This window comes from Aspergillus japonicus (genome assembly GCF_003184785.1).
Source record: "Aspergillus japonicus CBS 114.51 unplaced genomic scaffold BO86scaffold_35, whole genome shotgun sequence".
Taxonomy (NCBI): domain Eukaryota; kingdom Fungi; phylum Ascomycota; class Eurotiomycetes; order Eurotiales; family Aspergillaceae; genus Aspergillus; species Aspergillus japonicus.
In genome coordinates this window covers 179,494-193,360 of record NW_020291672.1, presented here as the reverse complement: position 1 = coordinate 193,360, position 13,867 = coordinate 179,494, and the positions used below count along the sequence as shown (strand labels likewise).

At 54.2% G+C, this 13,867-nt stretch overlaps 4 protein-coding genes across 4 annotated transcripts; all 4 read left to right on the top strand.

Annotated features, from left to right (window-relative positions):
• Nucleotides 1-593: 593 nt before the first annotated feature.
• BO86DRAFT_365071 (spherulation-specific family 4 protein) lies at nucleotides 594-4,116 on the top strand. Its single transcript, XM_025670042.1, has 6 exons — nucleotides 594-1,034; nucleotides 1,106-1,457; nucleotides 1,586-1,892; nucleotides 2,373-2,382; nucleotides 3,092-3,446; nucleotides 3,741-4,116. Exons 1-6 carry the CDS (start codon nucleotides 829-831, stop codon nucleotides 4,065-4,067), a joined length of 1,557 nt encoding a protein of 518 aa, XP_025526293.1. The 5' UTR covers nucleotides 594-828; the 3' UTR covers nucleotides 4,068-4,116.
• A 1,445-nt stretch (nucleotides 4,117-5,561) lies between these two features.
• BO86DRAFT_365068 (udp-glucose 4-epimerase) lies at nucleotides 5,562-6,905 on the top strand (the record flags this gene model as incomplete). Its single annotated transcript, XM_025670041.1, has 1 exon — nucleotides 5,562-6,905. The coding sequence occupies one exon, from the start codon at nucleotides 5,562-5,564 to the stop codon at nucleotides 6,903-6,905; it is 1,344 nt and encodes a 447-aa protein (XP_025526292.1).
• A 2,026-nt stretch (nucleotides 6,906-8,931) lies between these two features.
• BO86DRAFT_380521 (uncharacterized protein) lies at nucleotides 8,932-9,412 on the top strand (the record flags this gene model as incomplete). Its single annotated transcript, XM_025670725.1, has 2 exons — nucleotides 8,932-9,100; nucleotides 9,174-9,412. The coding sequence occupies 2 exons, from the start codon at nucleotides 8,932-8,934 to the stop codon at nucleotides 9,410-9,412; spliced, it is 408 nt and encodes a 135-aa protein (XP_025526291.1).
• Nucleotides 9,413-9,828: 416 nt separating this feature from the next.
• On the top strand, nucleotides 9,829-10,983 carry BO86DRAFT_380520 (DUF3431 domain-containing protein; the record flags this gene model as incomplete). Its single annotated transcript, XM_025670724.1, has 1 exon — nucleotides 9,829-10,983. One exon carries the CDS (start codon nucleotides 9,829-9,831, stop codon nucleotides 10,981-10,983), a length of 1,155 nt encoding a protein of 384 aa, XP_025526290.1.
• Nucleotides 10,984-13,867: the final 2,884 nt, after the last annotated feature.

Below are 13,867 nucleotides of genomic sequence, written 5' to 3'. Positions count from 1 at the left end.
TAATACTTTTAATTCACCCTATTTATAGCAGGTACAGGACATGGCTCTCTATCTATGGCGGCGGCGTGCCCGCAACGAGAAGGATCTAAAGGCTGGCTTGTTTGAATGAATGAATGTAAGCTGTAGCGTACTGTAATCTTGTCTGGATCCTATTCTTTTTTTTTTTTTTTCAGGGTATATTTGATGGGTATTTTCCCTGATTTGAATTATGATTATGATTGTTATTATGATTATTATTATTATTATTTTGGAGTAAGATCCAATTTGCTACTGCATTTGGTTCGGGAGACCCAGTTATTTTCTTCCCAGCCAGGAGATGCTGCCAACAAATCTCCTCCAGCGCCAGACTACTTACTAGTGGCTCCAAAAGAACACTAACAATAGGTGGGCTGCATGTCTGACTCGACCACAATTACGGGTCTCTTATCATCCTTCTTGCGTTCCGGTGTCACGTCTTTGAACCTAAGAATACTAGCCACTGCGATCAAGCGATGGCGATGGGATGTCTCAGTCGAATGCTTGGATGCCATGGCCGCCAATGCCAGCACCGCACAGGTAACGCCGAGAACCATCGCATTCTCGTCTACAAAGAAATTTCTTCCGCCATTTCGAGGTCGGAAGCTAGGCTAGCCCTCTCACGAATTGGGCTGGATTGAGATTTCACCATTTTTATAACCTTCGCAGTGTGCCATCTGTCCCAAGTCCCAAGTCCCAACCCCCCAGAAACCTGCGACTACGAACCCGGAGGCCCTTTTCCCTTCTGCTCCCTGAGCCACTCCTCCGTACTTCCGTTTCGTTTCCCCACGGTTCTGGCTAGCCGGTGCATGGATGCCTCGCCCAAATCTTAATCGCCCGCGGCGGCCCTGGTGCATTGCCATTGCCATTGCGGTGGCCGTAGTGGTGATCGTGGTCATTGTGGTGCCATGTGCCGTCATCCTGACCCGGAAGAAGCATCACTCGAAGCAGAGCAACGTGCTGTACCCTTTGTACATTTACCCTACCAACAGCAGCACCTGGAGTCCCTTGTATAAGGAGTGAGTTGTGGCCTGTCTGCCTTTTTACTCTCCCTTCTAGACCCTAGACCCTCATTGACCCTCCGCCCCAGAATCACTGAACGCCCCGATCTAAATTTCACGGTGATCATCAATCCCTCGAGTGGACCGGGGAACACCACGTATCCAGATGAAGCGTACAGCACCGAGGTCGAACGCCTTGCGAGCTACGCGAACGTTCGCCGGGTGGGATATGTGCGCACCGGATACGCGACCCGCAACATCTCCTCGGTGTTAGCCGATGTATCAACCTATGCGGGGTGGGCGAACCAGTCGGCTGAATTAGCTATGGATGGAATTTTCTTCGATGAAGCGCCCTACGTGTACTCGGCGGACAAGGTCGATTATATGAACACCATCAACGCGGTGGTGAAGAATTCCACTGGGCTGCAAGGGGAACGAATGGTAAGCAGAAGAAATCCAGGAACGAGGAGGGGGTGAGGGGGATTTGGGATCGATGGAACCAAGAATTCTTTTTTTTTTCTTGGGAGAGATCCAGCGGCTAACGTCCCACTCTCCTGGTCTTTTCTCAGGTTATCCACAATCCCGGCACTATTCCGGATAGTCGCTACAACTCCAACACGACCGACGTCACTGTGGTATTTGAGAGTTCGTACGATGATTACCACACGCAGAAAGGCAAGCTCAATGCGCTGGCGTCCGACCGTACCGGGTACAGCTACATGCTGCATTCGGTCCCCGAGATGGGGAACAGTACGCTGCGGAGCCTGGTGGACCAATTGAGTCTGAAGGCCGAGTACCTGTTCCTGACGACGTTGACGGAAGATTACTATGAGAGTTTTGACCCAGCGGGGCCCACGATTATCGACCTGATGCCGAGTTAATCGATAGATCAAAGCAATCACGCACCGCACTGTGTGTGAGACACTGAGAGTGTGAATTGTGTCGATCGACCCACGAGTAGGCCGGCGGCCCTAGGCGAGCCCCACCACAGCCTTGGGAAAACGAGACGGGATGCGTCCTGCACTGGTAATTGGTGAGAGATATGGTGGACAGGGTTAAGGAAAGCTTGGATGCGATTGAATTGGTCAGTTGAATGGTATGATGGGGGCTGAGAGGGGGATTATTCGAAGAGATGGCAGGTTCTGGCCCAAGGCACGACAGGAACGGAATCAACGGAATCATGATAGCGTTGCGGACTAACTGGCTAATTATGCGGACTATGAGGACTAAGCGCACTAGAGGCGCACTAGCACGGTCCTCTTTGATGTTTTACTCACTAATAATCCCATTCTCTCATTCTCATCGTGTCTTGTCATCGGCATGGTTTTTATGGTTTTCTGGGTGGCTGCCTGGTAGTTGAGTGCCGGTCTTGGCTGACAGGTAGGCTGAAAGCTTTTCACAAGCCTCCCAAGGTTCTCTTTTCCTCAACCACAACCACGTTGTCTTTTATCCAATTTTCCTTTTCTCCTAATCTCCTAATCTCCTAATTTCCTACACCCTCCTTCCTTTCTCGTAATCTCGTCGTTCCTTGGAATGTTAATAATCGGTCTAGTTATAAGAAGCCGAACCAGGAACACTGACAAATAAACCTGGTTTATCACAGCATTACCATCATCATCATCTTCTTCTTCCCATCTCTCCCCATTTCCCGCCATTTCTGATTACTCCTCTACTCCTCTGTGCCTGTGTACCTGCACCTTGCACCTTGCACCTTATCCTGCACCATCGTCTCTCCCGCTCTTGCGCTCACTGCCAACCATGTCATCCACGCCCCTTCCCAAGGCTGGCGTGCTGGTACCTTTGTATATCTATCCATTACCCAAGAATTGGGATCCACTTTATGACGCGTAAAGTTCCCTCCATTTTTGTTTTTCTCATTTTTTTGACTTTGATGCCTCCCTTCGCCTAAACACCGCGGCCCCATCCCTCTGGATTAGTTTTTCCTTGGTTGCATTTTCTCTTTTCTCGTGGTTCCTGCATCATCGGGGATGGAATTCATTTTCTCCGCCAAGGTTGAATGAAGTCTTCTTGGAATCAAATTACCCACTCTAACCACCGATCACCACGACTACTAGGATTGAGACCCATCCCGATCTGGAATTTCTGGTGATCATCAACCCCAACAGTGGCCCCGGGGACATACCTTCTCCCGATCCGAATTATGCACGCGAAGTGGCCCGTCTGAACAGCTATCCGAATGTTTACCTGATCGGTTACATCCGTATTGACTATTGCCGAAAGCCTTTGCCCGAGACCTTGGCGGAAATCGATCGCTATGCGCACTGGGCGACCGACGAGCGCCCAGGACTAGGGCTAGGAGGCATTATGGTCGACGAGACTCCCAACCATCATACTGCCGAGCGAGCCGAGTACCTACAGAAACTGCACGAGTATGTCAAATCCGTGGAGGGCATCCTTCGGGATCGATTGGTAAGCATCTCATTCGATTCTATTCCGTCCATTCGTTTTTCTCTGCCAGCCGACCCCTCCCATCCCGTCCTGTCCTTGTCTGCGGTTTTTGCCTATACAGCACGGATACAGTACGTACAACTGGGTACAAACACAGTAACTACTTCCGTACTCTGTACACTATTATCCCGTGTGGCACTGGCACGGTCCTTTATCACGGACGGTCATTTGTCTTATCAGTGTGAAACCAGACGAATAAGTCTTAGTTTGTTTCCGAGCCAATTTCTTACCATCCTTCTTCTTCCACCCTGACAGGTTGTCCACAACCCGGGCACGCCGCCTGACCCTAAGTTGGCCGATCCGAGTCCGGATCTCATTCTTGTCTGCGAAGAGCCCTATCCTCGCTATCGCTTCGATGAGGTGCAGCGCTACTATGCGCAATTTGACTACCCTCGGCTCCAATGCGGCTACATGATTAGTGAGGTGCCGCGCGACGAGGTGCGTCCCCTGGTCCAAGAGTTGCGCCATCGTGCTGCCTACATCTTCGTCACCGAGATTGCGGGTGATTTTTACGAGCGCTTTGGACCCCAGAGCTGGGGAATGATGATGGAGGCCCTGCGGTTGGTCGAGTCTGACCAGTAAATTAGCTATGTAGTTAGGTCACTACTAGGAAGAAAGTTGAAACATGAACCAGTGGAGAGAGTATCCAGGAAAAACCCCCTCCCCCCCCCCCCCAGCGGGACCCAACCCAGCATTTCCCGACCATGAGTCGCCATGCGACCATTCCCAGTATTTTTTCCTCAACCATATACTCGCTTCGCTCAAATTGTCGTAGCCTGGATGTCCAAGCTTTAGCGTTGGTGGAGCCGGATGGAGCCCTTTCGGGATGTATCAATTTGGCTCATTGATCCGGCCCGTCAGAGAGACGGTCCATTTGGCGAAAACCTTGAACCAAGTCCTCTGGAATGACGATGGACAGCGATGTATCTCGTCGCCACAACCAGGGAAGCACGCCATGTTGCCTGTTGGAAGTGCAGGAACACCTCACGCTCAGCCATTTATACTGATCATAGCGATGCGTTGTTGCTGCACCAGTGAGACATTTGGGGCTGACGTTGGCTTAGAATGTTTAGTATAGGTAGTCATGCCTACTCCCTTGACTGTCTGTCCTCGCCTTGGTCTTACTGCGTTGGTCATGTATCTTTGCTTTAACATTTTGGGTCTCTCTAGTCATCTTGCTCATCCTGGTGGGGCCCTCCTTACAGTCTGGGCCTTTCTTCCTCTTCCCTCTTTGGTCTCCAACTTCTCCCAATGGTACTCACTGGGGGGCAAGGAACCACTTGGGGTCTTTCTGAGGAAGAATGGAGGCCACGCTAGCACAGTTCAAAGACACTTGAGATGCGAATGCAAGCTGCAATGCCATCATTTCTCGGAACACAAACCTGCCATATACAACCTAGCAGCTACTTACGACATGGAACCAAACACCGCGGGATTGGGCTCGTCCATTTCTTAGAGGCTGAGACTCGGCGCCAATGCCCTATTTTTGGCCATTGATTCAATGGAAGGGACCGAATTACCCACGATGACCCTTGAACGAAATGCAAAACAGGAAATCTATTCAGGTACCATAAGAATTCCCTGGGTGGATGTTTCCGGGACTCCTCCACTAACCCCTCCCTCTCTCTTCTCCAAGACCGAGCATCCACACCCTGCCTTGTCCGGCCCTGCAAATAGTAGTAGTAGTAGTAGTTAGTAGTTTAGTGTACGGAATTTCACCAGAAACCCACGCTGATTCCCAGACTATCGCGATCTTGCTGCTACTAGACCCGAGCCGGACTCTCGCTGGACTGCTCTGCTAGGTCATTTTATTTTCTCTTTATTCAATTCCTCTTCTTTTTTTTTTTTTTTTTTTTTTTCTTTTTTCTACTCAATGACTCGGCGATGAAATCATGCTGGCGCTGGGCTGGATGCACCCCCATCGCTTGCCTCCCGACTGCCGTAAGGAGATGGAGGGAGGATGGCAGCGTCGTCTTTACTACAGGTACCCTCGGTTTCCCGCCCGGTCTTTCTCTATGTAGGTGCCCATCGCCAATTCTCCTCCGTAATTCCTCTCGTTTGTTTTCGCTCGCTGCGATGACTGTCACTTCCTCCTGCCCCCCGTCCGAGGGCAGCTCCCCTCTGCCCACGCCATTGTTCTCCGCCCCATCCACGCCGGAGACGGAGCGCGATGAGGATTGCTTCGACCTGGCCCTAGCTGCGCTGCCGGCCGTCAGTGCGGTCACCGCGCAATACATTCTCGTCACGGGGGGACTGGGCTACATCGGCAGCCACACGGCGCTGGAGCTGCTCAAGGCGGGCTACAATGTGCTGCTGGTGGACAACCTCAGCAACAGCTACGAGGAAGTGTACCACCGGATCGTGAGGGCGGCCAAACAGCACTACGAGCGGGAGGGCCGGGCCCGCCAATGTCCGCAGGCGGAACTGGCGTGTATGGACTATCGCGACTCGCAAGCGATGCGAACCCTCCTGGCCACGCACGCCAGCGGCAGCAGCACAACAGACGAGAGTTCGATCCCCGCGCGCTCCCACATCACGGGCGTTATCCACTTCGCGGCGTACAAGGAGGTCCACGACAGCCTGCGCAACCCCCTCAAGTACTACCAGAATAACATCAGCGGGCTGGTGGACTTTGTGGCCCTGCTGGACGAGCACGACATCAAGACCTTCATCTTCTCCTCCTCCGCCAACGTCTACGGCACCCTCTCGGCGACCCACCGCACCCTCCGCGAGGAGCACTGCGTGCACCGGCCGGAAGCCTACTACTCCGCCGACGGGCAGGAGCTGGTGCCCGTCGAGCAAGGCTGCACGGGGATCACGAATCCGTACGGGCGCACGAAGTTCTTCGGCGAGGCGATTCTGTCGGATCTGGCGGCCTCGGACCCGAGCTGGACGATCATCGGGCTGCGCTACTTCAACCCGGTCGGGTGCGATGCGTCGGGCCTCCTGGCCGAGGATCCGCGGGGCACACCGTCGAACCTGGTGCCGGTGGTGGTGAAGGTGCTGACGGGAGAGCTGGCGGAGCTGTCGATCTACGGCGACGACTGGACGACGCCGGACGGCACGGCAATCCGCGACTTCATCCACGTCTCCGACGTGGCGCGCGGCCATATCGCAGCGCTGGCGGCGGCGCAGGAGGGCCGCGTCGTGGAGTCGTTCCGCACCTTCAACCTGGGGACGGGCTGCGGCCACTCGGTCGCGGAGGTCGTCGCCACCATGGAGCAGATCAGCCACCAGCCGATTCCGCGGCGGACGGCGGACCGCCGCCCGGGGGATGTAGAATCGTGCGTCGCGATTGCCGACCGCGCCGCGGTGGAGTTGGGCTGGAAGGCGGAGCGCTCGTTACAGGATGCGTGTCGCGACCTGTGGAATCATCTCCAGGCGGAGGGCCGGTTGAGCAAGACCGTCATCGAGTCCTGATGCGCTGCTGCTATTGTTGTTTTGCTTTGCTGCTACAGAAGAATACCCCCAGAGAGCCCGCTGGGCTGAGCTGAGCTTGGACAGCTGAAGTCAGATTAGGGCTGTGGAGATTCGACCGTTGTTCGGAAATGCAAGGACCATGAAAGTTTCCAGGCTGAGGGCGATAGGGGAATTCGTGCCACAGTCCGCAATTGGTGGGGTTGGAGCTGTCATTTGGAATGCTAAGGTTTTGTGTCTTTTTTTTTTTTTTTTTTTTTTTGTTCTTGTTGGTTCTGGCTCTGGTTGTGGTTCTGTTCGCCTGTCGCTTATAATTCCTCCTTTTTTTGGAATGCCTGGATTCTTTTGTCGATGATGTCTACCTTGGTTACCCGTACAGTACATACATGACTTGATAGGTAGTAATATACCATACCCAAACTTAATACAGTTCTTTGTGTATCAATGGCTAAAAGTAACGTGAGGGTGAGGAGGAGTCGACAAACATAGAAACCAACCGATCGGTGCTCATACCAAAAGCAACGAAGAAATATCATGTGCTTGCGAAGGCATGTGGCTCAGGTAACACAACATGCCCCTCCCTCCCCGTGCAATTGCAAACCCACCTGCTACCCCGCTGCCCGGGGGGAGACAAAGCCCCGTACAAACCTTGCTCGTATTGTTGCTCGGAAAGTTTGGGGGTCTCGGAACATGCTTCCTGCATAGATTGGTTGTGTTTCGAATTCGCTCGTGTTACGGGGGGTGGGACGGTCTGGGCTGCTGCGAAGGGGTGCAGAAGGATGGCAGTAGTCCATCCGGTACTGAGTTGGTGAGAGGGAGATAAGGACCTTGCTGGTTGGCTGTGGTGTGAGTTGCGGTCTATTCTTACCGGCTTTTCTTTTTCGGGCTGCTGAGCGAGGATGGATGCAGTGTTATCTACTCCATATACAGCGGGACTATTGAGGGTGGCGTTCGATGGCCGGGGTGGGTGGTTTGTTGCCTGGTCTCACAGGCATGCGCCTCCGCTGGAGCTGAGCTGAGCTGAGCTCCTCGGGGTGTTCTATTCTGCATTACTTCGGTATACCTAGTGTTGTATCGAGGTAGCTACACGGGTACTGTACATCGATCGCGATGTTGTTGTACGGGATGAACCTCTCGCTGATCGTTGCCGATCGCTCCACTCGGAGCATGATGGACGGGGGGATATTTCCTCGGCTCCACATGGTCATCAACACAAGAGGAACTGTCGATCGGATGCTGATGAGGTGACAGGGGCTGCTTTGTGACATCCTTGCACACGAGCGTTGTGGTTACATTGTGTGATAAGCAATGAGGCTGGGCTATGGCGCGGCACACATTTATGCGCCACTTTCAAGGACGGTCAGACTATTGATGCTTGAGGCGGCGCCTATCTTTCAGCGAAGTATGTTCTCGTGGTTCCCGGTACCTGACCCATTCGCAATTCACCGTGGATGTGATATTGACAATCATTGGAACTGCTGCAGCCAATCTGGACAAGCAATCGTGGCGGCCGAATAACATGCCCGGCGCTGGCTGTCAGTAAGCGCCAACGCTAGAGGTGCAAGCGTAGTATGCCACTACTAGGTAGGTAGCATCATCTACTTGAATTTGCATCTCATCCACCATCAAGATCCCATCGCTCGCAATTGCCGAGTTGATCTTCTCCTGCTGCAAGTATGCAGCGCAGCAACTACCAAACGCAAGCGCCGCCCACGATGCGATGCTCGATCGGGAAAGGCAGGCGCTAAGCAGGAAGCCAAGTCGACCACTGCATGATGGATCACATTCGATGGCTCCAACTGCGCATCTCGCTCGGTTTTTTCCTTTCTCGGTGAGACAGAACAAGCATCCCCGCTAACCAGGAATGGCGCTCCGGCAGCCATAAAAGTCCTTGACGCCGATGCACATGGCCCAGTTGATACCCCTCACTCGTTCGTCTCGGAGCTCCAGCAGCCGAACTCCTCACGATATCTTCGCTTTTCCACCAGACTAGACTCAACACCCCTGCTCGCCAACGCAGGACCGCGCCATGTATCAACCAACCTACCCCGATTCCTTCGACGATACCACCATCAAACAGTGGATCCAGGACTACTACACCGCCGTCGACGTCGACGGGGCTGTCGAGACCATCGCCGACTTTTTCACCCCGGATGCGGTGGTGCAGATGGGGGAGCATGGTGTATCGGACCGACCAGGTACGTCCGGCGTACACCGACGTGCACAGGCCCAGCCTGAGAGAGACTTCCCTCGCTAATCTGAGCGAGCTAGGCTTGATTCAACTGTTTGCATCTACCTGGGATTACGTTGCGAGTCGCAGCCACCACGTCGTCTCGATCGATCCGCTGGGCAACGACACCTTTCTGGCGCGAGGCGCTGTCACTTACAATCTCAAGGACGGGCGCAGTGTGACGCCGGAGTGGTGCGGGATCATGAAGCTGGTCCAACAGGAGGGAGAGTGGAAGATGTCGTATTACAAGGTGTATTTCGCGGCGTTTCCGGCCTTCTAAGATGAGAGATCTACGCATGCCATTTGGTTCATCCCGTGCGGGAGGTGGATTGGATTGCGGAATGTTACCCCGCAGCAGTCAGCCCGATTATCGGTCGGAACCATTTCTTCCTGGAACATAACCTACACACCGTGGACAGATTTTCTCTATCACCTGAACTACCGGCCAGCAATGAAACCTACCTTATCTCCCAAGTTAAGAGACCCCTGGAGCGATGGATTGCCCCCGCGCCTCGCGCCTATCGGGTCGCTGCGGGGCTCCGAAAAGTGGCCCTCGATCCATCTCGATTAATAATCACTTTTCTCCCATCGCTTCCGAATTGCTTCAATCCATTCACGCCAAGCCAACCGCGATGATGCCAATGAGATCGCGCTAGACATTCTCCGATCGGTCTTCCGCTGTAAGCATCAGCGACAATGCGACGCCGCACGCGCAAGAGCGTCATTCAGCTGGCCTTCTTCATCGCGGTTCTGAGCCTGATTCTCTTCCTCAACAAACCCCCGTCCCCCGGGCGGACTTTCGCCTGGACCAAAGTCACCTACCGGACCACCGCATCCCAGCTTCCTGAAGCTCGGGGAATCTGCCCGGGACTCGAGCGAACCGAGAAACCTGCCCTCGTCGTCTCGCGAGTCACCAGCGATGACTCCGCCTGGCTCGACACCCTGCGCGAGCAGTACCACCTCTGTCTCTACACTGCGGATGCCGCAGCACCGAAAAACCCGGATGCCACCCACCTCCAGGTCCCGGCCAACCGGGGCCACGAGGCGATGGGGTACCTGACGTTCCTAATCGACAACTACCACCACCTCCCGGCGGCGGGGATGGTGTTCGTGCACGGCTCACGCTGGGCCTGGCACAACGACCACCGGGAGTACGACAACGCCGCGCTCCTGGCCGCGCTGAACCTCACGTCCGCCCTGCAGCCGTGGGGGTACCACAACCTCCGCTGCGACTGGAGCGTGGGCACGTGTCCGACCACGCAGCCCGCCCAGGGCAGCCTGGAGCTGCGCCTGCAGTCCGTCCTCGAGCCGTGGAGCGCCCGCATGGCCTCGGACGTGGCGCTCCCGCGCGCGCTGGCCTCCCTGTTCGGCCACCCCGGCAGCAGCGCCCACGAAACCCACGCGCAGGTGCAGGTCCTCCTCGGCCGCAACGACCCCGTCCGCGCGCAATGCTGCGCCCAGTTCGTCGTCGCGCGCGCCAACGTCTGGCAGCACTCGCAGGACGAGTACATCGCGCTGCGCCAGTGGCTGCTGGACGGGATGCACGTGCGGCCCACGAACCGTCGCGGAGCGATCCCAGCGCCGGCGGACGATCGCGTGGCCGGACGTATCCTGTCGTATGTCTGGCACATCCTGTTCGTGAAGCAGAGCGCCGTCCGCCCCGACGGGGAGTTGGCCCCGGGGCTCGTGGATCTAGATCGGCTGAACCGCGTCGCGTGCCCCAGTGCGCAGGAGTGTTATTGCCGGCTGTACGGGCGGTGCGGGTTGGAGAGGTGCTCCGTGGGGAGCTGTAAGGGAGAGTATGTGGTGCCGCCGGAGTTTAAGGTGCCGGAGAGGCCAATGAGGGGGTAGGTTCTGTGGACGGGGCAGAGTATCTAGAAGGGTGTTGGATCTGAATGTGTATACTATTTGCTGTGGACTGTTTATGCTCGGAGTAGAGGTACCTGCTGGTTCGGGTTGGTTGTTCATATTGATCGGTAGGTTTGGAATGTGGTATATACTTAGAATGTGAGACTTGTTTTAATTTAATTCTACTTGGTATGCAGGTGGTATCATTGTTACCTGAAGTTATAGAATCTTGCAAAAGTACGGCTAAGAGACCGGTGTGTGCGTAGGTGTAGGTGTGTGTTTATTCTTGCTTCTGGCAGTCACAGCACATAGTCCAGCATGCTAACTCTATCGGAACTTACGTCTGCATCAATGGTCGATTTATCCATGTATCAGTTTGAATGCAGCTTCTCTGCAATGTAGATTACACAACCGATTTGAACCTCCACATATCACTTACTCAGGGTATGACCGGAATCCAGGCGTATAGGGGAGTTTCACAGAACGGCATTTGCTGAAACATATCAAGAGCACCATCTGTACACGGAGCGAGTCTGTTGAGACCTTGTTTCGCAGGCCTTCCATCCTGAGGTACTGGTGATGATGTTTTGGTTTCTCTTAATTGAGGTGGAGCCCATGACTATATATAGTCCAAACGAGCGGGAGACAAGCGGCATTCAGGTGATCAGAAACGAGCAAAGAGAGCAGCCATGAGAAATGATACACTCGCCGCATCTCACTAGACGATTTCTACTACAAACCGAAATCCAAATCAAGCACGAGATCCTCGGACACCATTGTGCTCTCATGGAAGCTGAATCCAAGGGCGGAGAAAATCGATGCCTGAGGTGTGATATGTGTAGCCTTGCAGCCTTGCAGCCTTAGAGAAGAGAAACGGCACGTGATGCAAGAAGTGCGATCAGCGGTGACTAAGCGGGCCCAGCAGATCACCTCTACACTAAGGCTGGCATGATTGGCCAGTCGTCCCACAGCCCGCTTGGTGATCAACAAACCATCAGCATCGCAGTCTCCATCGTTCCTACCAGCAACACCAGCATCGTATCATGGCTCTTCTTCTGTGACTTTTTAGCTGATGTACTGTCGACTTCTAGGTGCTTTTCAAATCTGATGGTCGTGACAAGAAGTACGACGCACGCAGAGCCAAACAGTCGTTAGCGTCACCAACCTGAACCAGAGAGATGGGGCCGTTTTGAGCGAGCATGGCGGCCATGGCCTAGCTGCTGATGACGCGGAGGGCTGCGTCATACTCCATCTTCAAGCTGTTCTTGGAGGAAGCCTGCAGCCACTCGCATGCTCGCTTCAGGTCTGAAGACAAGTATCGCCCCCGCATCCTTGGTCGGGGATGGGTTGATGGATAGTCTCACAGCCATGGCAGCGATGCTGACAGTTTGATGCTTCGAAGTGTTTCGGACACGGTCGAGCCATCAAGAAGTATGCTTTCTTCTATGATCGGTCGAACGAAGCCCGCCGAACGAGATTATGACCGGGTCGAATGCTTGATTGCGAATCTGACGCACACGTCCGATCTCCTGGCGTTCCTCGCTACTCTTAAACCGTACTTCAATGCCGACATCAGATAGTGGATTAGTAGCGGATGGTGGCACTCTGCTGGTACCAATCGTCGTCACTCATGTCCAAAGCTCATTTCACTCAGCCCGAGTGGATGCCAGTGTCTCGAAGTCGAGGGCAATATGAATATCCGGCATATCCGAACCCTCTCCTCGCTACGAGCCGCACCATATCATCAGGACATCTTTTAAATAGCACTTCAAGCCTTTCCTCGCATTCTAGGATGAGCGACGCTCGCTTTGCAGAAAACAAGCATCATGGGCAGAGTTTATGTCGGAATATGCATGAGACATTGTCGGTGATGGCGCGCTATGGCGGTGGATGATCCGCAGACAAGTGGATCCGGGCAGGTCGGACTTTGGTTGGACCAATCCTTCAATCTACCATCACTCGGCTTCGGCGTACCCAAACCACCGCATTGTCTCCGTCGGACGACAGCAGTGGTCGGGACAGGAGCTCCATGAGGTGATTACCTACGAAAGACAGGTCGGCGCCAAAGCAAAGCAGACAGGAGTCTATATAAAAGACGGATCCCGTCCGGAGTACGTCTTTTTGTCGATTTCTCCCATGGTTGGTATTTGCGCATGATGATGATTGCGTTGTCTGTGCCTGACCCGGATCAATATCCGCTCTGGACGGCGATTGGCTCAGGGAGGAAGGACAGTGCCTTGATGCCACAACAGTTTCGGAGCTGTCGCGTGGCTGTCATGCATGGTTTCGATCATCCCATCCGAATATGATTTCATTGTTTCTCCAGCGCATGCCTCAAATTGAAGTCAAAAGAGTGATCAACGCAACCCGAGTGCCCTTTGCAAAGACAGAGAGAGAGATCTGCATTATGGCCTCGGGTTCTGAATTTCGCTCTGCTGTCCCCCCTATTCACTTTGCTTTGCATTGAGTTTCCCCCTTTCTCTGGTGAACTGTTGATGGTTTGTTCCGAAAATGGAATTTTGCGTGGCCGACTAGTTCTGACTAAGAGGCTCCGCTGTGGGGGAACTTTCGGTGTTAACGTCTGGCCGACATCGGCCATTGACCAATTGGCAGCGACAATGACTCGCTTGGTCGGAGATACTCTCGGACCGGACTCCACAGCCTGCGCGTCCACAGCCTGCTGGGATTGATTGCGCCTTCCAACTGGCTTCTATCGGAACCACCCGTGAACCACACGCGGTCTTAGCTACGATAGTCTGTTCTGCTAAATTCGCCGACACTTTTTCTGGTTGTAGGCATCCTTTTTCTGCCAGCCAATGGGCGAAGCCCGGCTGCTGCCTTCACTCCACCACAGGCGATCCGGAAACTCTGACCTGCCGACGAATTT